Below are 27453 nucleotides of genomic sequence, written 5' to 3'. Positions count from 1 at the left end.
TACAGTGTTTAGATCAATTTCTATATAAACAAAAAAAAAAACAAGTATAACACAAACGGGATTTCTATAAATATTTAAAGAGGGGTAGTAGGCTCATGTGTAGAACTCGGGAAACCATGACGTCAATCGAGTACGCTTTCAAAATTATCTTCTCAGCTCATACACACACAAAAAATAACATAAGGTCGATGGGGGATTTTGGGGGAGGGAAGTACTTGGATTGTGGAAGGGAGGGATTGGAAAAAAACGTAAATATAAAAATTAATAATTATTTTAAAGTTGCTTTCTAAGAGTGCAATAAAAAAATTGCACCCTCATACAATTCGGTTTCTCCTTTTTCAAGAACTGACTAGATTCCTAGATTCATCTAGCCCTAGACAACTACTTCAACGATCTCAATTGTTTACAAGAATAATAAAACTTTGCTAAATTAGAAAAGGGCAGTGATGGTTTCTTATGAACGAAATTCACCAGACGCGACTGTAGCTGGTCTAGAGTTAGAAATTGAAGGGAACGCCTGGTTTGGGGTAGTCATAGCCCTTGAATTCAGTTGTTGTCTCGATCTTGCGCGTGGTAGGGGGTTGTGTGTAGGGTGGGCGCGTAGTTGGTCGTGGACCAGGGGTGGCCTTGGTTGTAGCGGGTGTAGGGGGCTTGTTTGTTGGTGGAGGTGTAGCCTTAGTTGGTGGTGGGGGTGGTCTTGTGGGAGTTTTAGTTGTCGGTCTGGGAGTAGTAGTTGCTGGGGGTAGATAAGTGGATGGAGGCTGTGTAACTCGTTGGGTTGGCTTAGTAGGAGGCTGGGTGGCGCGGGTTGTTACCACTCGGGGAGTTGTCCTAGGTGCTGGAGGTTTTGTTGTGGGTGGAAGATAAGTTGGTCCAGGTGTTGTGGCAGTGGGACGTGGAGTTGTCACTGGAGCACGTGGGGTGGTACGTGGGGCAGCGGTAGTGCCCTTAGTTGTAGCAGGAGTTGGGGGTTTGTTTGTTGGTGGAGGTGTAGCCTTGGTTGGTGGTGGGGGTGGTGGTCTTGTTGGAGTTTTGGTGGTTGGTCTGGGAGTAGTAGTTGCTGGGGGTAGATAGGTAGAGGGAGGCTGTGTAACTCGTTGCGTTGGCTTAGTAGGAGGCTGGGTTGGACGGGTTGTTACCACTCGGGGAGTTGTTCTAGGTGCTGGAGGTTTTGTTGTGGGTGGAAGATAAGTTGGTCCAGGTGTTGTGGCAGTGGGACGTGGAGTTGTCACTGGAGCACGTGGGGTGGTACGTGGGGCAGCGGTAGTGCCCTTAGTTGTAGCAGGAGTTGGGGGTTTGTTTGTTGGTGGAGGTGTAGCCTTGGTTGGTGGTGGGGGTGGTGGTCTTGTTGGAGTTTTGGTGGTTGGTCTGGGAGTAGTAGTTGCTGGGGGTAGATAGGTAGAGGGAGGCTGTGTAACTCGTTGCGTTGGCTTAGTAGGAGGCTGGGTAGGGCGGGTTGTTACCACTCGGGGAGTTGTTCTAGGTGCTGGAGGTTTTGTTGTGGGTGGAAGATAAGTTGGTCCAGGTGTTGTACCAGTAGGACGTGGAGTTGTCACTGGAGCACGTGGGGTGGTACGTGGGGCAGCGGTAGTGCCCTTAGTTGTAGCAGGAGTTGGAGGTTTGTTTGTTGGTGGTGGTGTAGCCTTAGTTGGTGGTGGGGGTGGTGGTCTTGTTGGAGTTTTAGTTGTTGGTCTGGGGGGCTGAGTAGCGCGGGTTGTTACCACTCGAGGAGTTGTTCTAGGTGCTGGAGGTTTTGTTGTGGGTGGAAGATAGGTTGGTCCAGGTGTTGTGGCAGTGGGACGTGGGGTTGTCACTGGCGAACGAGGGGTGGTGCGTGGAGCAGCGGTAGTGCCCTTAGTGGTAGCAGGAGTTGGTGGTCTATTTGTTGGTGGGGGAGTTGCCTTAGTGGGAGGTGGTGGTGGTGGCCTAGTTGGAGCCTTGGTAGTTGGTCTTGCAGTTGTGGTTGCTGGAGGGAGGTAGGTTGAGGGTGGTTGAGTAACGCGTTGGGTTGGTTTAGTGGGTGGTTGTGTAGCCCGAGTTGTTACAACGCGTGGAGTAGTCTTGGGAGCTGGAGGTTTAGTTGCTGCTTGAGTTGGAACGGTAACTTTGGTTACTGGAACATCCGGCGGCAAATATGTTGGCCCTGGAGTGCTGCGACTAACTGGCCTTGGAGTAGTTGCTGGAGCTTTGGTAGTAGCACGAGGAGTAGTGCGTGGAGCTGCAGTAGTGCCCTTCGTTGTTGCAGGTGTAGGAGGCTTATTAGTTGGAGGAGGAGTTGCCTTTGTTGGAGGTGGTGGGGGTGGTCTCGTTGGAGCCTTGGTAGTTGGTCTAGGAGTTGTGGTTGCTGGTGGGAGATAGGTGGAAGGTGGTTGTGTAACGCGCTGCGTTGGTTTAGTGGGTGGTTGAGTAGCCCTGGTTGTTACAACGCGGGGAGTAGTTTTGGGTGCAGGAGGTTTTGTTGTAGGTGGCAGGTAGGTTGGTCCAGGTGTTGTACCTGTTGGACGTGGTGTTGTAGCAGGAGCACGTGTAGTTGTACGTGGTGCGGCAGTGGTACCCTTAGTGGTGGCAGGGGTTGGGGGCTTATTTGTTGGTGGTGGAGTTGCCTTTGTTGGAGGAGGTGGTGGTGGACGAGTTGGAGCTCTAGTGGTTGGTCTAGGCGTTGTTGTTGCGGGTGGCAAGTAAGTGGAGGGAGGTTGAGTGACACGTTGTGTTGGCTTAGTGGGAGGTTGGGTAGCACGAGTTGTAACTACTCGTGGAGTTGTCCTGGGTGCGGAAGGTTTTGTTGTGGGTGGCAAATAAGTGGGTCCGGGTGTGGTTCCAGTTGGACGAGGTGTTGTAACTGGGGCGCGTGTTGTTGTCCTTGGAGCAGCAGTGGTACCTTTAGTAGTGGCAGGTGTTGGAGGCCTATTAGTAGGGGGTGGGGTTCCCTTTGTTGGTGGTGGTTGAGGTGGGCGAGTAACACGTTGTGTTGGCTTGGTGGGGGGCTGAGTAGCCCGAGTTGTTGGTGCCTTTGGAGTGGTGAATGGAAGTCGGGGAGTAGAGGTGGGTGGTAGATAAGTTGGTCCTGGGGTGGTTGTAGTGGTAGCGACACGTTGCGTAGTGCGTGGAGCAGCTGGAGTTGTTACAACTGGGCGACGGGTAGTTGCCCTTGTTGGGGGTTGTGTAGCCCGAGTTGTTACAACGCGTGGAGTAGTCTTGGGGGCTGGAGGTTTAGTTGCTGCTTGAGTTGGAACGGTAACTTTGGTTACTGGAACATCCGGCGGCAAATATGTTGGCCCTGGAGTGCTGCGACTAACTGGCCTTGGAGTAGTTGTTGGAGCTTTGGTAGTAGCACGAGGAGTAGTGCGTGGAGCAGCAGTAGTGCCCTTTGTTGTTGCAGGTGTCGGAGGCTTATTAGTTGGAGGTGGAGTTGCCTTTGTTGGAGGTGGTGGGGGTGGTCTCGTTGGAGTCTTGGTAGTTGGTCTGGGAGTTGTGGTTGCGGGTGGAAGATAGGTGGAAGGTGGTTGTGTAACGCGCTGGGTTGGTTTAGTTGGTGGTTGAGTAGCCCTGGTTGTTACAATGCGTGGTGTAGTTTTTGGTGCAGGAGGTTTTGTTGTAGGTGGCAAGTAGGTTGGTCCAGGTGTCGTACTAGTTGGACGTGGTGTTGTAGCAGGAGCACGTGTAGTTGTACGTGGTGCAGCAGTGGTACCCTTAGTGGTGGCAGGGGTTGGAGGCTTATTTGTTGGTGGTGGAGTTGCCTTTGTTGGAGGAGGTGGGGGAGGACGAGTTGGAGCCTTAGTGGTTGGTCTAGGTGTTGTTGTTGCGGGTGGCAAGTAAGTGGAGGGAGGTTGCGTGACACGTTGTGTTGGCTTAGTGGGGGGTTGGGTGGCACGAGTTGTCACTACTCGGGGAGTTGTTCTAGGTGCTGGAGGTTTCGTTGTGGGTGGCAAATAGGTGGGTCCAGGTGTCGTGCCAGTTGGACGTGGAGTTGTTACTGGAGACCTGGTAGTTGTACGTGGAGCAGGTGTGGTACCCTTAGTGGTAGCTGGCGTAGGAGGTTTATTTGTTGGTGGTGGAGTTGCCCTAGTTGGGGGAGGTGGTGGTGGTGGTCTTGTTGGCGCCTTTGTGGTTGGTCTGGGGGTGGTAGTTGCGGGAGGTAGATAGGTTGAAGGTGGTTGAGTTACACGTTGAGTTGGCTTAGTTGGTGGTTGGGTGGCCCTTGTTGTTACAACGCGGGGAGTAGTTTTGGGTGCTGGAGGCTGTGTTGTGGGTGGCAAATAGGTTGGCCCAGGAGTTGTAGCAGTTGGCCGGGGTGTAGTTACAGGAGCTCTTGGGGTAGTACGTGGAGCAGCAGTGGTGCCTTTTGTTGTGGCAGGTGTTGGGGGTTTGTTTGTGGGTGGTGGAGTTGCTTTTGTTGGAGGTGGTGGAGGTGGTCGTGTGGGAGCCTTAGTAGTGGGTCTAGGAGTAGTTGTTGCCGGTGGGAGATAAGTCGATGGTGGTTGAGTAGCTCTTGTTGGTGGCCTCGTAGGTGGTTGAGTAGCTCTTGTTGGTGGCCGAGTAGGTGGGCGAGTTGTTGCTGGTGGTGCGCGTGTTGGAGGCTTTGTAGTTGCCGGTGGCAAATACGTGGAAGGAGGTTGAGTTGCTCTTGTAGGAGGTTTAGTTGTTGCTGTTGGTGGTGGCCTGCTTGTGGGAGGGGGTGTTGTTCTCGTCGATGGGGGGTATGTAAAAGGATTATCTGGTGGTGGATAGTCGTAGCCGTTGAAAGCCCGGACCTTTCTCTATATACAAAAACAAATTATAAAGAAAAGAAGAAGAAAAGAAAAAAAAAACAACATATGTTTGGGTTACATTAAGCTCTGCAATCTGCAAAGAAATTTGAACTGTTCTTGTAGTTAATTTAAACATACCACAACACTATCATCACTGTCGGCATATACGCCGATGACGCATAGCGCCAATAATATAAATGTGCTCCTCTGGAAAGAAAACAAAAAAAAAAAACAAATGGATTTCATTACAACCGATTCAATGAAACAATAACAATATTCTTTATAAAAAATGATTTTTAACGGCCTTCATATGCGATGTATTACTTATGTTAATTTCCCTTAAATTATATGGTTTAGAGTTTGTACGTGCATTTGAAATATCAAAGGTTTAGCTTTTCTTCAAAATGGGGTAAAGTGTGATCACCTTCGGTTTTGTTACACCCAGTAAAATTAGTCTGCTGATATCAGCAAACACTGCTGATATTAAATTAAAATTTTCAAACTATAGAACAAATTCATTAAAAATTTTTAAACTTCAAAGCAACAATTGAGGCATTTGCTATATATTAATAAAAAAGTTTGCCTATTTTAGACGTTTTTTTTTTTGGTTTAAAATATATTTAATAGTAGTAGTTATTTTGTCTGCTGCTATTGAAATTCGATCAAAAATAAGCAAATTGAAGAAAACTTTAAAAAATTTTAAATCATATGCTTGTAAAATTTTGAAAAATGGTTTTAGATATTTATGACATTTTGGAGCTTTCTTAAACGTTTGTAAATTTGAAAACAGCAGAAAAAGTTTGCTGTTCTAGCAACAAATTACTGCTGTCCCATTTTTAGCAGATTTTCTGCCGTTTCAGCAAACATATTTGCTGTTTTTGCTAACAAATTTCTATGAGTGTACAGTTTTTTCTGGAATTTTCTAAAAACTTAGTTCAAATTCATTTTTCCCAAGCCAATAACAACTTTCTCATACACGAATATTTATGCTATTTGATAGAGCTTATCATAGCAACGCCAGGAGAAGTACTAACAAAATACGTCTCGCATTTCAAGTTCAACCAGCAATGTGTGTGGTGCCAATTATAATGAATTCATAAATTTTATGGCAAAGTTGCTTTTATTTGCATTAGAATTGCGTAACATCTCAAAGATATTCCATTTTTAAGATCGGGGCGACAGCATCGCCAAATAAAGACAGTATTGAGTTTTAACAACATTGTATTGGTTTCTTTTTCTGCAGAATTTTACTTCCTTCTAATTAGAATAATTTGCCAAATATTTAAGGAAACGAATAACCTGGGTTAGACTCTGCAAAAATTCCAATTTAAAATAGAATTTAGATAGAATGATGTCCGCATTCCTGCCATATTGAGAAGAAATTATAGGTTTTTGTTTAAATTGATGGCTATTCAAAAGCCTAATAGTTGGGACGTCTGTTTAGCACTCAGAACCCCTGCATTTAAGACAAGGGAGACTAGGTGAACAGACTTTCCGAACTATTCAAAAATGTAATGCGGTGACTGCTTACTTTTAAATTTAAAACGATTATTTCTAACTGCAAGATAACTCTTTACAAACATAAAAACTAAACTAAAGTGGTAGTCAAAATTCGACTCTATTTCAGTTTCTGATTTTGCGATTGAGAAATAAAATGACTTCAAAAATATACATATTTTCTTTTTTTAATTAGTTTCAAAACCCGATCTGAACAAGCTCTCAAATGCTGTAAATTGAAATCACCACCATTCAAGGAAAGATTCCAAAGTTTTGAAGCTGGCACAGCACGACCGCTTGACATGATAAAAGCTAACAGGTATACTCCACTAGATAACCACAGGCATATTTTACTCCACTTTTGCACAATGGCAAATCATTGAACTGAGTAAAACTGTATTGTTTGCCTTTAAGGAAGCCATTGTCTGAACTGAAGGACATTCAGAACCATGCCTCAAGAGGGAGATGGAAATGTATGACTAGTGAAGCAACATGCCGAAGTATTTAGTTCTTGGAAATCCTTATGCAATCTGGTGAGAGATTTATAGAGCTGCGGTAAGCAATCGCTACATATTATTGTCAATGTACACATAAACATGGGACCGCTATCTTGGCAAATGTGTAACTGTGCCCATCACTGATAGAATATAACTAGTATATACAAAATTTCACGGCAAAAACAAATCAGACCTAACCACTGACGAGTGTATGGCAAATACATGGCCAAACTAATATTAAGAGAAAATTGCAGTAACCCAGCTGAGCAATGGAGCCACGATACTATGTGCCAGTAACAGCAAATACGTGTTTTAACCATTGTATATACGATTTCTTGGGCTCATATAGTGAGATATAGCAGGAGAGATAGTTGGCCCTAACAATGCTTGTCACTGTTCATCAGATATTCGATTGAAAATTTCAAGGCAGTTTTCCACAGTCCGATATGTTGAAAGGTATTTCAAGTATAAGTATGAAACTGAACGCCTGGGTTCAAATCCTGGCGAGAATATGACATTTGTGAGGGACTATGTCATTTGAAAAAATGGTATGGCAGCCATGTAAAAACTGACGTATCGTACTGCGACACGCCATTTGGACTTGGCCCTAAACAGGAGGCCCCTTACCATTGGGATTAAACTTGAATCGGACAACACTCAGTGATAGGTGAGAAGTTTTTCACTGATCCTTAATAGAATGTTAATGGAAAAATTTTAATGTTTGGCGATGATTCTTAGTTTATTATAGAAATTCCAATAATAATGTCCAGTACCAATTTTATCAACGGAATTTGATTTAGTGCCGTAAAATTCAACAAAAACTTAGCTGCGTAAAACTAAAAGATATGATTGGGGAGCAGAGGTGATCTCTTAAGCAGAGTATTCTGTGCAGCTAAATAAATAATAATAATAAATGAATAAATAATAAATAAAAATCAAAATATTATTATTTTTTAAATATAATTATATGCATTTTTTTGGTACCAGTTCAATCTTACATTCGTATTATACGAGAACTAAATGTATTTAAGTGCTCCTTTAAGCCACTTATGGAGTGGTATGTAATTTGACAGTTGCTCACGTGAAAAGCCGAATAGAATACCAACCGTTAATTAGTAGTGCGCGAGTCCATTACAGATAATTTGCAGTCCATTTCATAACCACAATAACTACAGACCAAAGCCTGTTGCGGAAATAGAAACCATGACCTACGCGGTGGTTAGCCCAGCACATTCCCAACTCGTATAATGGCGTGCTCAAATATTCCTAAACTAGACCAAGGTTTTTATTGCGATGTAAGAGGTAATTACCCCTCTAGTGAGATAACTACCTTCTCTGTCAAGTGGTGCCGCTCTGCGGCACGCTGTTCGGAATTGTCAATAAAAAGAAACTCATTGATATGTGATAACTATCACCGCTGTTCACTAATGGAAATTCCATGGGTAAATTTGCATATACCGATTGACACTAGGGTATTTGCATATACCGATTGACACTAGGATGGGTACATTCTTTAATCTACAAAGCAGTTATCAAAAGCGCAAATTACGACTAATTCTACGAAAATTTGTCAAGAAACCGTGGGTTTCAAACCCATCATCAACCAAATACTACCTTCCGGTTTTAACGACAAAGTCCGTCCGTCAGGTTGTATATTTATATGGGAGCTATATTCAAATAAAAACCGATATAAATGAAATTAAGCAGAAGCTTTCAGATGGATAAAAAAATATACCATAAAAAGTTTCGTGCAAATCAGTTCAAGATTGTGGTCACTAAACCGATTTTTACGAAATTTCATAGCTTTAGATTAAAACAAGTAAAAAGGCGTTAAGTTCGGCCGGGCCGAACTTTGGATACTCACCACCTCGGGTATATACGTAAACCACCTTTCATTCCGAATCTCGATCGATCTGGTCCAAATTGACGAAGAATGTCGAAGGGCCTAACACAACTCACCGTCCCGAATTTCAGCAAAATCGGATAATAAACGTGGCTTTTATGGGCCTAAGACCCTAAATCGGAGGATCGGTCTATATGGCAGCTATATCCAAATCTGGACCGATCTGGACCAAATTGACGAAGAATGTCGAGTGGCCTAACACAACTCACCGTCCCAAATTTCAGCAAATCGGATAATGAATGTGTCTTTTATTGGCCTAAGACCCTAAATCGGAGGATCGGTCTATATGGCAGCTATATCCAAATCTGGACCGATCTGGGCCAAATTGACGAAGAATGTCAAAGGCCTAACACAAATCACTGTCCCAAATTTCAGCAAAATCGGATAATAAATATGGCTTTTATGAGCCTAAGACCCTAAATCGGCGGATCGGTTTGTATGGGGGCTATATCAAGATATAGTCCGATTTAGCCCATCTTCGAGCTTAACCTGCTTTTGGACAAAAAAAGAATCTGTGCAAAGTTTCAGCTCAATATCTCTATTTTTGAAGACTGTAGCGTGATTTCAACTGACAGACGGACAGACGGACGGACATGTCTAGATCGTCTTAGATTTTTATGCTGATCAAGAATATATATACTTTATAGGGTCGGAAATGGATATTTCGATGTGTTGCAAACGGAATGACAAAATGAATATACCCACATCCTTCGGTGGTGGGTATAAAAACTGATATGTGAAGACTGGATAACAAATGCTACTCCCACCTTGATTACAAAAAAGAGAGACATGCAACCCAGCGGGAAGAGGAAGCGACTTGGAGGCCTGATGTTATTCCTATTTTCTGCTCCCGCGAGTGCCCCATATATAAATATATGGGGCACTTCAGAAAGAATACAAAACAGGCGGTAGAGGCATCTCTTGTCAAACATTTAGAAGTTGCAACGTAATCCCCTTGCAAGCTTCATTTTAGGAGGCATACGGTCCTTCTATTAGAAGGCCTAGATGAGTTATTATCAGACCTGATTTTAGCAGGTCTTGCTAGTTTCGCCACTGGGAAATGATATGCAAAGAAGATATAGACAGAGGAACATAGCCATATCAACTAATTTATCGTCTAGGCATCGAAGATAAATTAGTGGCGGATAGCCATTTTTGTAAAAAAGTGGAAGCTCGATTTTCACTTTAGCCTCTTGGTTTCTTGGAAAAAACTTCTCAAAAATCTATGGAGATTTCGATAACCACTTGGAGGTTTTTTTGACCTATCCTAATGGACACAAGCTTCCGATTCGAATTTCGAAACCACAGTCTGATTATTATTTTACATCACAGACGACTCTCCTCCCAAAAAAGTTTAAAATTTAGAAGTAGAGATGTTACATTTAAATTTTGAAAATTTGAAGGCGCCCCCCTTTTTTAAGACATTTCCATTTCGTTAACTAAGGTACAAAGTTTTCCGTGTCCTAATGTCAATTTCCTAACATTCAACGATTTTTTGTCATTCATCAATGGTTTTCGCCTTTAGTAGTACTCTCAATGACCTTTTAGTTGAGTCCCATGCGGACTTATTGAATTTCATGTTCATTTCAAAGGTTTGGGGTAAAGTGTCTAAGGATTTTTGACACTCTACCCAAAATTTTAATTTTGATTCGATACCCATATTGTTGTTATCATGTGAGATGTCAGCTTGGGAGGTTTTGGGGATGGCGTTTTTCTCCCCAATCAGTTGAACCCAAAATTTTACTTTAGATTCGTGTTTTTGGGTTACCATAAGGGTGAAAACTAAATTATGCTTTAATAATGTAGGGTATGTCTTGGGTTCACCCCCTTCGGATGTCAAAAATGTAAGTCCTTTTCTAAAACGGTGGCCCAAAAATTTTCACGCCGTGAAGATTTTAGGAATATCGATTTAAACGTTTTTGATATTATTCAATATATTGACCTAGACCCTCGTTAGTATATACATACTTCATCGTTTTCACATTTTAAGTCAATCCAGCCATGTCCGACCATCCGTGGAAATCCCGATAGCGTTGGAACGAGTAAAGATATCTGCTTGAAATTTTATACAGATACTTTTTGTTGATGTAGTTCGTCGGGGATTGCAAATGGATCTTATCGGTTCAGATTTGGATATAGCTCCCATATATGGATGTCCTTCGATTTGACATCTTGAGCACCTGAAATCCGCTATAGCTATCCAATTTGGCTGAAATTTTGCACGTACAGGTTTATGATGACTTCCAACATACATGGTTAATTGTCCAATTCGCTCTGCAAGCTATTATAGCTCCCATAAAAACCAATCACCCGATTTGTCTTCTGAAACTACTGCAGCCTTATATTTTTGCCTGATTTGACAGAAATTCGGTATGTAAAATACATAATCCATGGTGATGGGCTGGCAAGATTCGGCCCTTCCGAACTTGGCACGTTTTTACTTGTTGAGTCTATGTTAAATTAACGAACAAGTTAAACAAACAAACCTAACACAAGTGGTGTAGAGCATACGAACCGCCCAAACACATGTTTTTAAACGCCAGAACCGATATGGCAACATCTTAATTAGCAGCGGGCTGTCCACCTTTATTATTTATTATAAACTTATTATAAACTTAATAAACAACAACTTGTTTGAAAGTCGCTCTTCATAAAAACAAACCACATTAAACCATGATGTCCGACATTGCAATTTTACAGCTGGGAAACTGTAAAAACATAAAAAAACGTTTGCATTGCCGTATGCCAATATTGGATTAATAAGGTAGATTCGTTCCCAGTTTATGTTCAATTATCGGCATTGAAATTGAGGCTGGAAAATGTTTCGAATCTACTTGGAGGGTTTTCACCCAAAAAGGTTTTCAGAATAGTTTCCGAAAAAAAAACACAAATGTTACATTAAAATTTAGGGTTGGGGGCTGCCCAACCATCAAAACCGCCCAAACAGAGATAATTGTTTGGGAAAAGGTATAAAACTTAGGTACCAATTCGGGATATGAGGATATGTAATGCGATCAGGACAAAAAGAAATTCAAATAAAAGACATCTTGGAAGTAAAAAAAGTAGAGTTGTGCAAAACACATATAAAACCAGTTAGGGAAAGCAAATGTTGAGCGGTACGGATTGTGTTATACCCTACACCTATCCTTTAAGTACAAAGTGGGAGCTAAATCTAATTCTGAACCAATTTTGATGGACCTCGGCGGATGTTTTCAGATGGGTTATTAAACAATGCGTATCAAATTTCGAGCAAATATGTTCAAACTGTAATAACTACGGTTGACAAATGACAACATTATTGTAAATCACCCAAAATCCGACGAACATATATATGGAAGCAATATCTAAACCTGAACCTATTTCGAGCAAACTTCTTAGATATAGTGGTAGTCGTTGTATTTTGGTAAGATTGGTCGATAAATGCGCTTTCAGAGGCTCTAGAAGTAAAAATCGGGCGATATACATATATGGCAGCTATATCTAAATCTGAACCGATTTCTATGACATTCACCAGTAACGTCGAGAGTTAAAAGCAACTCCTTCCTGTCCAATTTCGATAGAATCGGTCAACAAATGACCACATTTTTGCAACATTAGTCCAAATCGGACGAACCCATATATATGGGTGGTATCTCCTCATCTGAACCGATTTTTTCCAATTTCAATAGGCTGCGTCTCTACGCCAAAGAAAAATTATGTGCCAAATTTAAAGACGATCGGATGAATATTGCGACCTGTAGTTTGTACACAAATTAACATGGACAGACGGACGGACGGACAGAAGAAAGTAATTCTGAGTCGATTAGTACACTTATCAATGGGTCTATCTCTCTTCCTTCTGGGTGTTACAAACAAATGCATTAAACTATAATATCCTGTACCACAGTGTTGGTGTAGGCTATGAATATGATGAGAGTCCTTAAAACTTGGCATTTCTGTAATATGTTTTTTCATTATCATTTAACGACTATACATCTTTCAGAATGTGCTTGGAATAATTTCCTTCATACAATTAAAACTGATTAAAATCAAAAAGGACAAATTGTGATTAGAAAATGAACTAATGTTACCCAATGAAATTGAAAAAGTTCTCCAAATCGTTATTTCTGTAGAATTAGCTCGTTTTGCAATACATTGATTTGAAAAGCTGATTATTATACTTTGCTTAGAACCCGGTTTTTTTTAAACCAATCGGATCACCCTTAGATAGATACAGGCGCTGATTTGTTGCCTTTAGGCATGGCGTTGCTTGTATTCGACGATTTTACTGACTTAAAATTCATATCGAACAAAGAGTTGTTATCTGGTTTTTAATTTGCCTTTTTTAGAAAATTAAATGCTACCATTTCTATACACAGTATTCTAGCAATGCCAGATCTTTGTTTCATCAAGTTGGGAGAAAAACATGTTAAAATGCCATGAAAGAGCCACCCGGAAGTGTGGTGTCTTCAGATACCGGTTGTTGATTGGTGTTGCCCTACAACTTTCTGAAAATGTCGCAATATGAGAAGATGTCTGCTCCGCAGTTCTAGAACATACAAACAGATTCAAAACCAAAAAATAAAAAAAAAACAAATGAAATTTAATCCTAAAACTAACCAATACAGATTATCAGCGGTTATCTCTTCGCAGTCCGAAAGATACTAACCATTTTTTATTAATATATTCTAGAATTAATGAATGATGCCTATGGCTTTGTCCAAAGATGATCACAAGTATTTTACGATATTTTACTCGAGTGGCTAAGCATCTGGGGGAGCTCGAGTGTTCGTTCGTCTCCATAGTCCACACTATTTGTCTTGTGTGGCATTAAAAGCTACTAAGCTGTGGTGTGGTGATGCTAATTATTACGTTTTTACCTTGACTATTAATCAAAACGCTTTTTGATGGGTAGCTATCATGGAAACGAGTTTCTTTACGACAGAAATTCCCCCCTCTCAGTATGCGTTGCATACGAAATGTTTTTTCTTCTTCTTCAAATATTGTTTTGCATTTGGATATTCAAATGCTGGTGATATTGATATGCAGAAATGCCATATATTATTAATTATGTCATTTTAATTAGTTCAAGGACACAGGTCAACGAAGAATTGACGTGTATGCATTCCACAGAATTGAAAGAAAATTCGTTCGCATTGTACATGAAGAAGGCAGTACTGAGTCAGCCCATCAGTCAGTTTCACCCTTGCCCGAAGACTAATTATCGAATAATTTATGGTCGTCTGAAATTTGATGAGAAACAAGACAAAATAATATTCTTAGCAGTTTGACCCTTTAAATTGAGAATGCGGAAGTTTTTATGGGAACTTTTGAAAAATGCTGTTGATTTGCTGATCTCCGGTTTGAAGATTGTTTGTAATTATGTGTTTGCTTATAGATATAGAATGAAAAATTAACCAAATCTCAGAGCAAGTACAACATCCTCAATCTAAAACATATTATGATTTTAATTAAGCCATGACAGGTTTTGCAACTAACCCAGAACTCATTCTTGGTCTTTTGTTTGGTTCAAAAGCAAACGAGTTAAGTCATACTGCAAAGAATTTTTCCTGCAATATGGGGTCTTTATGACAATACAATGAAGCGAATTAAACATACGACACGAAAACCCATCTTCATTATAAAAGATTATGCAATGATATTAACAATAACCAAAAATTGGTTATAGTTAGAAGCAAAAGAAGATGAATGGTCTTGACAAAAGCAAAATAAGTGTCATTTGAAAAGGAAACTCAAGAGGTATGGAATAGATTTGCTTTAATGCAAATTTCGTTTGCTAATGAAGGCAATTTATGGGTTATGTGAAATAGGAGGGAACATTTCACCAATATTTCATTTCATCAAAATCACCGCCTGCGCTGTAGAATATGGGCATAGAAATGAGTGTTGGAAAATCCGAAAGTCCAGAATAAAAAAAAAAACAAGTATGTTAAGAACAGCAAATACACAATTCATGCCAAATTTTGTGGAGATTGGTTGAAAATTGAAGTAACTACGGCCATTTAAGCGCAAATCGGGCGATACATATATATGAGAGCTACAATATATCCAAATCTGAACTGATTTTAATGAAAACTTGCAGATATGTTAAGACCTGTATCAAAACTTTCCGTGCCATGTTTTGTGCAGATCGGTTGAAAATTGTAGCTACTACGGCCAATTAGAAGCAAATCGGGCGATACATATATATGAGAGGTATATCTAAATCTGAACCGATTTTGATGAAATCTTGCTCAAAACTGTAAATCGGGAGAACAGTCTGTATGGCTGCTATATCGAAATATAGTCCGATCGGGACGATATTCAACAGAAAGATGAAGAGGGGTACCAAAGCTCACTGTTTAAAATTTCATCAAAATCGGATGAAAAATGCACCTTTTATAGGCGCACTACTCTATATCGGGAGATCGTTCCATATGCCAGATATATCTAAAGATGGAACGATTTGGACGATATTTAACAGAAAGTTGTAGAGGAGTACCAAAACTCACTATATCAAATTTAATCAAAATCGGATGAAAAATTTTCATTTTATAGGTTCAATACATTATATCGTGAGATAGGTCTGTATGGCAGCTATATCCAAATATAGGTTGATCTAGACGACATTTGCTAAAAATGGATAGGGGTCTACCAGAACTCACTGTGCCAATTTTCATCGAAACCGGATGAAAAATTACCAATTTCTTGCCTTAAAACTGAAGATAGGTCTATTTAGCGACTATATATAACTAAATTCCGATTCTATGAGATAAAAAAATAAGTCAGATTTTTATACAAAAAATTCGAATTCACCAAAACATTTTTGGATTTTATTTTTATATTTAAGATATCAGCGAAATTAAAAATACACAGCTTTTGGGTATATATGGGTAAATACCCGGGTATTTACCCAATTTACCGGGTAAATACGTTTTGGGTATTTACGCATCTCTACCCATGAATATTCCACTAAGGAACAGGGTCAAACTTCTATCATATAAATGAGTGCTGTACAACTTTTTATAGCCGAGTCTTAACGGTATGCCGTAGTGCGTCACCTCTTTGTGAAGAAGTTTTTAAATGGCTGTCATACTAAATGGTACAGTTTCACAAATGTAGCCAGCATGAGGAGGGGAAAACCATCGCCGAAAATTTTTTTTCTGATGTTCTTGCCAGGATTTGAACCCAGGCATAGTCAGACACGCTAACCTTTGCTCTACGGTAGCCTCCAAGGTATATATGGCAGCTATATCCAAATACAGCCCGATCTCAATTATACTCGGTACAATCGTCAAGGGGCCAAAACAGGGTGATCAGTTAGGATTTTGAAAAACGGTTTTCAATTTTTTTGAGCTCAATATACCAATCGATTTCTTGAACCATTTCTTAGGTTTTTGATAAATCGGTTTCTTGCCCAAATTAACCGGTTTCAATGGTTCATTTTCAACCATATTTGGATTATTATCACCTCAATTCTCATCCGATTTGACTGAAATTTGGAACAAAGACTTGTGTTTTGAGTTTCAACATTCATGATACGAGTATGATACGAATCGGTCTATAAACAGATATAGCCCCCATATTAACCCATCTTCTGATTATACTTCTTGAGCCTATAGAGGGCGCAATTCTTATCGGATCTGGCTGAAATTTTGCGCAATGACTTCCACTTTGGTCTCCAACAGCCCAACTAAATATGAGCCCATTCGGTTCTTAACTTAACTTTCTTAACTTTTTATACGTCATTCTGTTTGCAACTCCAAGAAATATTCCCCTGAGACCTCTTAAAATATGTATATTCTTGATCGTCATGCCATTTAAAGTCGATCTATCCATGCCCGTCCGTCCGTCCATCCGTTTGTCTGTCGAAAGCACGCTAACTTTCGAAGGAGTAAGCTGGCCGCTTGAAATTTTGCACAAATACTTCTTATTAGTGTAGGTCGGTTTGGATTGTAAATGGGCCATATCGGTCCATGTTTCGATATAGCTGCCCTATAAACCGATCTTGAATCTTGACTTCTTGATCCACTAGAGAGCGCAATTCTTATCCGATTTGGCTGAAATTTTGCAAGAGGTGTTTTGTTATAACTTCCAACAACTGTGCCAAATATGGTTTATACTTGATACAGCTGCCCTATAAACCGAAACCTGAAATTTAGTACAACGAATTCTCTGATGAACTTCACATTACGTGTCAATTATGGTTTGAATCGGTCTATAACCTGATACAGCTCCCATATAAACCGATCTCCCTATTTTACTTCTTGAGCCCCTTAAGGAAGCAATTTTATTCGAATTGGCTGAAATTTTACACAACGACTTCTACTATGGTCTCCAATATTCGGTTCAATTATGGTCCGAATCGGACGATAACTTGATATTATAGCTCCAATGTCATAGCAATTGTTTCCTTGTATCATATGTTTGCCTAAAGATAGATTCCGGAAAGAGAGCCCGACAAATGCGATCCATGGTGGGGGGTATGTAAGATTCGGCTTGGCCGAACTTAGCGCACTTTTACTTGTTTTGTATAATGAGATATCAGGCAAAGAACTTGACAAATGCGTGCCATGGTGGAGGGTATATAAGATTCGCCTCGGCCGAACTTTGCACGCGTTTACTTGTTTTTTCTCTCATTTTCTTTCCAAAAATCTTCTCGTTCATTTAATTTTTTTTTTTACAACCCCAATATAAATTAAGCGGCAGTAATTTTCAGCAGACAACAGGCTTTTAAGCAGTCAGCCTGATGTTCTGAAATAGCAGAATTACTGCTGTAATAGCTGAACTATAGCTATTATAGCAGAACTACTACTTTATTAGTAAAAGTACTGCTGTAGTAGCAGCAATATGAACTACTAACAGTCAGCAGACAGTGTTTGCTATTTTCAGCAGACTTTTTTCTACGAGTGTAGTAGTTAGTTTGTCTGCTGTTATTTTTAATATTTAGAAAATTGGAAAAATTGTACGTTATGTGCTTGCAAAATTGAAAAATAAGATGAAATTTTTTTTTTTTTTTAATATTTTGTTAATTTCTCTTTCGAGATGAGCTTAATGATCGAAAAATTTATACAATGGAAAAATGAAAGCCACAGGAGATACACAACACCAACCATGATTTGACGCGTTTCGACCTCTTGGTAAGGAGGGGGGCTATCATCAGAAATCTTTAGGTGTGAGGGCTTCAAAAGTCGTATATTGGCAGCTAGTATTTATATCAAGAAATTGAGAAAGAAACTCTATGAAATGCTTGTAACACACTAACCAATCCTGACACTTTGTCCTACTGGCTGTGTCACTTTTTCAAATGTGTGTGTGTTTTGTTTTATTGCAGTATAGGCTTTTTTAATAGTTATGATGTTTTTGGGCTTCATTTACTTTTTACTATTTGAAAACAGCAGAAAATGTTTGCCGTTTTAGCAAAAAATTACTGCTGTCCAAATTTTTTTATATAAAACCAAATCAGTTGGACAACCATTGGTTTGGTAGTTACCCCTGTGGTAAATACCAGCCAAAAAAAGAATAATCTTGAATGCATAGACTACAAAAAGAACAATTTTTATTTCAAACACCGAAGGATGGGGGTATATTCATGTTGTCATTCCGTTTGCAAAACATCGAAATATCTATTTCCCATCCTTACACAGTGACTTATGTTAGGCTTTTTGGCATCCGTGTCCTAAATGGTTAAGATTAGTCTATATTTGGATATACCTACCAAAACAACCAATATTTTGTTCTACAAAATTGAACAATGACTTGTACTTATTAGACCTCTCAATATCCGTGTCAGATTTGGTCCAAATCGGATCATATTTCGATAACGCTGCTATGGGGGCATGAATTATGCATTTTTCACCGGATTATGACGCAAGGTGGTTTACATATATACCCGAGGTGGTGGGTATCCAAAGTTCGGCCCGGTCAATCTTAACCCCCTTTTTATTCTTGTTTATTATATCTTTATATGTTAATATATTTATTTTGTTTATTTTTTTTATTTTTTTTTTTTTCTTTGTTAACCTTGTTCTTCATTTCAGTGTTCCCTATTTTTATTTCTGTCTTGTTCTAATAAACTTCTCTAAGCTTTTGTTTCATTTTTTACTTTCCGTTTTACACTTTCACAGTTAATACCGTTTGAAAACCATACATTTATACAAAATATGAATTGCAAATGATGGCGAGGTCAAGGTCATTCGAACAGAGAAATATTTGCCATTAAGAATTAATAGGACCACTTTGGCAGCATTTTATTTAACGGAGAATATTGCTATAAATATTCATCAAGTCGTAAATTGGCTTAAGGCGAATGTAAAATGGATTATTTAGAATATTTAAGCTGCAATTTCTTTCTAAAACTGACTTAATCAGAGAAGCATATCGGAAAAGGAATGTCAACATTTGAATAAACATGTAGGCATAATATATATATATGTATATATACCATGGAATAACTTTCTGTCTGATATTGTAGGTATTACAAAATGCATAAAACCATGAGGGGTTTTTAAAATACTCTTTCTATTTCTTTTATCTAAGAAAGCACATTTTTTAATAATCTCTTTTGAGACATAAGAATAACGGTATATATTAGGTCATCATGTAATTTCAGCCCACTTTTGAATGTAAAACCAGTAAGGAAAGGCAAAAGTCGGGCGGTGCCGACTGTATTATACAGACTGGGAGCTTACTCTAAACCAATTTTGATGGACCTCGTTTTCAGATGGGTTATTAAACAATCCATATCAAATTTAGTGCAAATATGTTCGAACTGCAACTGAGATCATATTATTGAAAATTATCCAAAATCTGACGAACATATATATGGGAGCTATATTTAAAACTAGACCGATTTCTTTGAAATTCACAAGTAATATTAAGAGTCATAAGAATCCTTCCTGCCAAATTTCGAGAAATTCGAGAATATAGTCAAATGACCATTTTATTGCATTATTAATGCAAATCAGATAAACATATATATGGGAGCTTAATCCAGTTCTGAACCGATTTTTTCCAGTTTCAATATGCTTCGTCTGTAGGCCGAAAAACATGCATGCACCAAATTTTATGACGATCGAACGAAAATTGCGACCTGTACATTGTACACAAATTAACGTGGACAGACGGGTAGACAGACATAGCTATATCGAATCAGAAAGCAATTTTGAGTCGATCGGTATACTTATCAATAAGCGTTACAAACAAGGTCTAACGGTATAACAAGTAGAATGGCATTATGTTTGGCCTGGCCGAATTTTGGATATCCACCACATTTGGTATATATGTTAACCACCTTTCGTCATAATACAGTGAAAAGTGCATCATTTATGAACCCACTGCAGCTTTATTTAAGTATGGTCTGATTTGGACCAAAATCGAGGCATAATAAAACTTCGAGTGGTGTAATAAATACAATTCATTGTTGATAAAACAGAACATAGATTACTTTTCATAGGTAAAATTCAGACAAATCGGATAACATGTGCGCCTTTTAGGTACCCATGACCTTAAAACGGGAGCTCCCTCTATATGGCAGCTATATCCAAATATTGGTTGCCCAAAAAGTAATTGCGGATTTTTCATATAGTCGGCGTTGACAAATTTTTTCACAGCTTGTGACTCTGTAATTGCATTCATTCTTCTGTCAGTTATCAGCTGTTACTTTTAGCTTGCTTTAGAAAAAAAAGTGTTAAAAAAGTATATTTGATGAATGAACTTTAGTTCATTCTAAGTTTTATTAAAAATGAATTTACCTTCTTTTAAAAAATCCGCAATTACTTTTTGGGCAACCCAATATATACCGACGGGGGCCATTTTGAATGCGGATGTAGAAGGGCCTAACACACTCACTGTGCCTCATTTCAGCGAAATTGGGTAACAAACGCTGCTTTTATGGGTCCAAGGACACAAAACGGTAGATCGGTATATATGGCAGCTTTATCCAACTTTAGACCTATTCGAAGGTTCTGACACAGCCTACACTGCATAATTTCGACGAAATTAGGCAATAAATGCTCCTTTTATGGGTCCAAGTCATTAAATCAGAAGATCGGTATATATGGTAGCTGTATCCAAATATAGACCGATCGGAACCATATAGAGAACGGATATCGGAAAGCCTAATATAGATTCTTGTGCCAAATTTTAGCGAAATCGTCTAACGGAGAGTCTAACGGAAAACATTGTGCAAATTTCAGTGAGAAGTTTGCCCCTGTTCCTTAGTTAAATGTTCATGGGCAAATTTGTATTTTGCAATTGCAATGCTGGCCACATTTGTGGGGTACTATGCCATATAAAAACTATTCCCCAAATAGGCGTCGCACTGCGGCTACAAAGAGGTTGCGAGCGAAACCAAATATAACACATTGGTTAAGTGTCAAAGAATACACAATGATTGAATTTTTTGCATTGAGGGTGCTTTCAGTAATGTCATCATGTCAATCATGAGGTAGCTGGAGCTTTTTGGCTTCAATACTACCGCAAGGAAATTCATTAATAACTTACTTACTAAAATAAGTATTACGACAGACTTGACATCCGAAGATTTCCCAAGATGTGCCAGCAGAGGGACACCTCTATAGCCATTAACTATACATTATTGTCTCTGGGAAAGTTTGCCGGCACTCTTTGCAAAGTGAGCTACCAAAAGGAAGCTGTTCTTTTCCGCAGGATTTGCAAGTTACCCACAGTGAAATAATATCAGCAAATCGGATGTTCAATTCGGAATTTTAATACAGGCTTTTTGCGCCATGAACGGACATGCTAACCTCTGTTCCACGGTGGTCTATTGGCCGGTATGTATTGATATTACAAAACTAACACTCCATGTTAATTTAGTTCTAAATATCAATGTGCGAGTTGTCACTTGCCATGCGATATCTGCAAAGTTTTTTTCCCGCCATGATGCATATTTGTTGTGCTTATCTAAATATTCCATTAACAATTTTGCACAATGGTTTTTGTGCTCACTGTGTGTGTTGCTTTTATGCTATTAGCCGAAATAAAATATTGATGAACGCATTATCGATTTATTGTGCCCCTTCAGAATCAATGACCCTGTTGCTGATAAAATATTCAAAGTAAGCTTACTGCTAGCTTTTGCCATAAACAATCGATGTTTGCCAAAAGCCGAAAATAGCGAATTACAACATGCTATGTGTGGAAAACTGTGCACCGGAGAGACATGTATTTCGGTTTCGAGTTTATAGCTTCCTCTGCACAAACCAATGTCTACGCATCGTCCATTATTTTGTCTCTTTTTTTTTTTTTTTTTTTTGGTTAAATATTGCCCTCTTTTCTCTTTGATTGATGATTATAAAAGGTGGGATGGCAAATGTTGGCTTTTAAATATTTTGTTAACACTCAAAGGCTTTTTATCTGAGAGTATGAGTAATTTATGCAGTTTTCTGTGAACATTTTAAACGATTTAATTTGCGTGGTCACTCTCAATCAAATAATATATCCATATAACGTTCAGACCATTAAATTCAAACGTAGCTGAGTATCAATTTTTACCGAGAGCGCTAAAACACCGTGTAATATGTAAGACTTTTGTAATAAAATGACAAAGTTGCATTATACTACATGGGACAGGGCCCTTTGGTTGGTTGTTTTGCATTTATAGTTGATTACTCTCTGTGCAGAAGAGACTTGCAATTGATGTTCTGTGCATGAGTACAGATTCGGTGGCCTATACATACACATTTGTAAGTGCATGATTAAAAAACTTATAAATGCCATATGGAAGATTTTTAAATGACAAAAGTGTCGTAGCTTCATTCAAGTATTGCATTTTTATGTTTAAAAACAAATAATTAATTCCTTGTATTTATTTCGCAACGTTTGTTATTTTACAAATCTCGGAAACTTTTGAGTTTTATAATTAAAGTTTAAGAGATGTCGCCAATGTTGAAGCAATGTAATAAATAATTTGCAAATGGCATATTTTTTATTGCGATGAAATCAATTCTCATTTAATGGAAAATTTATGGAATAACTGAGATAAGTAGTCATATCTCGGATATCCTTAATTGAGATATTTTCATATCATTTTGAAAGGACAAAGACAAAACCTTCTAGTGGTAGCTTTAAATTTACATTATTTTTCAAGTGGTCAACATATTATTTAGCCCTTTTGACTTAAAAGAATTGACCTTTAAGGCCATGCATATATTTTGTTTGTACTATCTGGGTCTCTTTCAAGGATAGCAACAAAATCTGGTTTCAGACCATGGCATACCACACACTTACCACGCATTGATGATGTTGTCCAATCTGAATAGTTTGGGACACAATACAAACTTCAACAAATTCAATGAAGGACAATGAGACACAAGTAATTCATGCCAATGTTATAGCTATAGCCACACCCAGCGAATGAAATTGAAAATTAAAACAAAAGACTTAAGACACATACACACAGATAAATTCGCTATCACTCTGCTCTGCAGCAGCGCCATGCATTCAGTGCAGCGAATTTGTTTTTCTTGCACTCGCTGCCTCACTGGACATTTAAGGTAAACCGGGTATACATGAATTATTATCGATATGTTGGCGTATGTACATAAATACTTATAGAAACAACACCTCTTGACTAATTGCCTAAATCTGTCAATTAAATGTCAGTTTTAAGTAGAAATACAATATTTATTAGCAACTTTGTTAAAAACTATTTGACAAAATTCGTCGAATAATTAGAGAGAAGAATATGGGGATAAAACATAATTGGACATAATCGTACGCGAAATCGCCATTACAAGAAGAAGCGGCAAAGGTAACATTAACATTTATGACAAGTGCCATAAAAAAAATTAACAAGTGTCAAATGTGCTAGCGGAACTTGATGTTGGTTGGTATTGGTCTAGGGGATATATAAAAATCATAAAATTTCTAAGCAATGGAAAATACACCCTCAACTAAAGAAAAACGAAGAATTTAGTGAGCAGAACTATACACTCAGAGAAAAAAGTTGGTAAAAATGGCAAATATGTTTGCTGTTACAGCAGAAAGTCCGCTGAAATTGGGACAGCAGTAATTTTCTGCTGTTTTCCACTGACAAAAAGTAAAAAAGACTCAAAAATCTCATAAATATTTAAAAAAATTGTACAATATATTCCATCTTATTGTTAAATTTTGCAAGCATTAAACATAAACTTTTTCCAATTTTTCTACAATTTGCAAATTTTCGAACGCATTTAAATAGCAGCAGACAAAATAACTACTTATATTGTATTTATGCTTTACAACAAAAAATTAACGCCTAAAATTGGGATTGTTTTATTATTATTTTATTTCAAATGCCTGAAATGCTGTTAGGAGTTCACTAATTTGGTATGGATTCATTCAAAAGTATTCCAATTAAAGATAGGCAGCCATTTTTTGCTGACATCAGACCTATTTTTTTGGGTGTAAATAAGAAGTCAAAAATAAAAACTTTGTAGAATTTTGGCTGCTACACTCAACGAAGTTCGTTCTTCAAAATAGGAAAAAATTTTTGCTAAAGCAACAGTTTTTGTATGGTGAAGACGGGCTGCTTTTTTAGTAAACATTTCCGTCTGTTATTTCAACTAACATAAGCTGCTGTTTCAACTACAAAATCAGCAAAATTTTATTTTATTTATTTATTATTAGTAATTGCGGATTTTTTAAAAGAAAGTAAATGCATTTTTAATAAAACTTAGAATGAACTTTAATCAAATTTACTTTTTTTAGACTTTTTTTCTAAAGCAAGCTAAAAGAACAGCTGATAACTGACAGAAGAAAGAATGCAATTACAGAGTCACAAGCTGTGAAAAAATTTGTCAACGCCGACTATATGAAAAATCCGCAATTACTTTTTGGGCAACCAAATATTTTTTATTTATTTCATTTTTTATTCTCCCCCTAACAACTCCTTCATAAATGGGGCAGCAAACATTTTCAGCCAACAGTAGACTTTTTAGCGGGCAGCTTACTGAAGGCTGAAATTGAAAACATTTTGCTATGCCAGCAGAACTACTGCTGTAACATCAGCAAAATTGACTACTTACAGTCAGCAGACAGTGTCTACTATTATCAGCAGAAATTTACTATGAGTGTAAGGAACTGTTTTGATTTTCAGTTGAAAAGATGGAAATTAAAAAAAACAAGTAAAAGCGTGCTAAGTTCGGCCGGGCCGAATCTTATATACCCTCCACCATGGATCGCATTTGTCGAGTTCTTTTCCCGGCATCTCTTCTTAGGCAAAAAAGGATAAAAGAAAAGAGTTGCTCTGCTATTAAAACGATATCAAGATATGGTCCGGTTCGGACCACAATTAAATTATATATTGGAGACCTGTGTAAAATTTCAGCCAATTCGTATAAGAATTGCGCCCATTGGGGCTCACGAAGTAAAATAAAGAGAACGATTTATATGGGATCTGTATCGGGCTATATAATAATTGCGACCTCTAGGGGTCAAGAAGTCAAGATCCCAGATCGATTTATATGGCAGCTATATCAGGTTATGAACCGATTTGAACCTTATTTGACACAGTTGTTGAAAGTAAAAATAAAATACGTCATGCGAAATTTCAGCCAAATCGGATAGGAATTGCGCCCTCTAGAAGCTCAAGAAGTCAAATCCCCAGATCTGTTTATATCACAGCTATATCAGGTTATGAACCGATTTGAACCATACTTGGCACAGTTGTTGGATATCAAAACGAAATACTTCGTGCAAAAATTCATTCAAATCGGATAAGAATTGTGCCCTCTAGAGGGTCAAGAAGTCAAGACCCAAGATCAGTTTATATGGTAGCTATATCAGGTTATGGACCGATTTGAACCATACTTGGCACAGTTGTTGGGTATCATAACAAAACATGTCGTGCGAAATTCCATTCCAATCGGATAAGAATTGCGCACTCTAGAGGCTCAAGAAGTCAAGACACAAAATCGGTTTATATGGCAGCTATATCAGGTTATGGACCGATTTGAAGATCAAGGATTTTCTCAGATCATGAATCCACACTTGAGAGACTAAGGGACTGTAATAGCTGTTGTAAAACCACTGACTGATAGATTGGATGAGGCTGATGGCGACCGCAGACTTGCAGTATCCGTACTAAACAACTGTTGTATCCTACGGATTTAACAAGTTAAAACTGATGATCTATAGTAGCGGTGGGGTTGGGGAATGAGGAGACGACTTTTGCTGGTGGATTGCAGGAGACTGAAAATCCCCCTACCACGATCGAAGCAGAAGGGAAGAGTGGTTCCACTGAGGAAGAGTGATTCCACTTCTTTCTCAACTGCCCCTAGATGCGGAAGCAGAGTCTCCATGACAAAGTCGAATGAACTCCTGGCGCATTCAGAAGACGAGGCTAATGCAACAGAGGTAGAAGTTCAGAATCCTGACTACTATCGAGTTCCTGTAGATAAGTCTCCACTATTGTAAGGCTGCTTCGGCAGCACTAAGGGTCCTTCTGGTGGCAGGAGTATTTGGCGTTGTTCTAATCCAGGAACCATTGTTTGGCGTTTAGATATGTCAAATATTTGACCCAGCTTATTTTATCATTTTCTCCCAAAATATGTCAAAGTAAATTCTTGATTTTGTAATCACATTAGACACATTTACATGACACATTTTGTTTGTTTGTTCATCAATTAGCGTTGACCATAAAATTGTAATATCCCTTGACTAAATAGAAAAAAGGCGGATTGGGATAAATTTCGGCGCACATTCTGCACAATTATCTCCTGTAGACCTGAAAGCAAGTGGAAACTGCGGAGGACATAGACATAATGGTCAATCCAATCACGAAGGCCCTGAATGACTCGCTTATGTCAGCATGTCCTAAGCGAAGCCAAGGGGCAATCAGCGAACCCCGTGGTGGGCTCAAGAACTGGCTGATCTAAAAAATGGCTGCAGAAAACTCTATAACAGGGCGATGGCAACAAGCTTACCACACGATTGGGCCGTCTATAAGGATGAGTTTAGAAAATATACAAGAACGAACTGAGAAGGCTCAGAACAAATCCTGGGTGGAACTCTGCTGCTTGTGTCTGAATCGAAATTCATTTGAGTGACAAAAAGCATCGACTCCTTTAAGTCACCAGTCGCCTAATGATGTATCACCGGTTGAAGTACAAGCTATGCGCTATAGTTTGGCGTCTTGGCTTAGGGAAACATATTCTGCTTGAATCAGCATAACGTATATACCTGGGGAATGGAGGGACACAAGGGCCATTTCATACCAAAAACAGGACAACCTTACCACACCAAGTGTGTCATTCTTTTAGCTGAAGACTCTAGAGAGGTTGATAGAAACATATCTTGGCCAAAGCATATAGTAAGGGCAAGTCCATTGAAACAGCCCTTTACGAACTAGTCGTCTACATAGAGTGTTCTCTCGCTGTCAAGGAATATAAAATGATAGCATATCTTGATATTGCAGGTGCTAGCAATAATATAAAACCGACGTCAATCATGAAGGTGCTGGAGATTCTAAGCATCAGCAATACCAAAAGAAAATTTGTTAATAACTTTGCATTATGGCAGGCTTAGGATAGATGGGTCAGCAGAGGAACACCTCTAGGAGGTGTACTGTCCCCTCTACTTTGGAACATAACGATAAACAATATATTTTTGTCCCTGGAAGAAAAAGTTGTAAAAGTGATCGCATATTGTTGAGAACGTGGCTACTGCTGTTAGGGAAAAGTTCCCCAGCACTATTAAAGATAAACTTCAGGAAGCTGTAAGTACGATAGCGAAGTGGGCTAACGAAAGTCGTCTAGGTGTAAATAGGTAAAAGAGAGTCGCAGTTCTTTTCAGCAGGAGATACAAGCTACCTACAGTGGCACCTGTC

At 38.8% G+C, this 27453-nt stretch overlaps 1 protein-coding gene and 1 long non-coding RNA gene across 3 annotated transcripts in view; one reads left to right on the top strand and one right to left on the bottom strand.

Annotated features, from left to right (window-relative positions):
* The window catches only part of LOC131997640 (uncharacterized), a 125868-nt gene that overhangs the window by 9807 nt on the left and 88608 nt on the right, over window positions 1-27453 (top strand). Inside the window, exons 2-4 of one of the 2 annotated variants that reach the window (XR_009398341.1) lie at window positions 6442-6564; window positions 6660-7409; window positions 7481-7553. This is a non-coding gene — a long non-coding RNA (uncharacterized LOC131997640). Of the gene's footprint in view, window positions 1-6441; window positions 6565-6659; window positions 7410-7480; window positions 7554-27453 lie in introns of those variants that run through there. The other variant, XR_009398358.1, reaches the window with a different exon arrangement.
* The window catches only part of LOC106082365 (uncharacterized), a 32279-nt gene continuing 4833 nt past the window's right edge, over window positions 8-27453 (bottom strand). Inside the window, exons 2-3 of the mRNA XM_059367729.1 lie at window positions 4887-4955; window positions 8-4757 (exon numbers count right to left, since the gene is read on the bottom strand). Of these exons, the coding sequence (XP_059223712.1) occupies window positions 498-4757; window positions 4887-4955 (4329 nt within the window). The 3' untranslated portion in view covers window positions 8-497. The remainder of the gene's footprint in view (window positions 4758-4886; window positions 4956-27453) is intronic.

Source organism: Stomoxys calcitrans, chromosome 1 (genome assembly GCF_963082655.1).
Source record: "Stomoxys calcitrans chromosome 1, idStoCalc2.1, whole genome shotgun sequence".
NCBI lineage: Eukaryota > Metazoa > Arthropoda > Insecta > Diptera > Muscidae > Stomoxys > Stomoxys calcitrans.
Note: the sequence above shows the minus strand (reverse complement) of the source record. Positions and strands in the feature narration are given on the sequence as shown.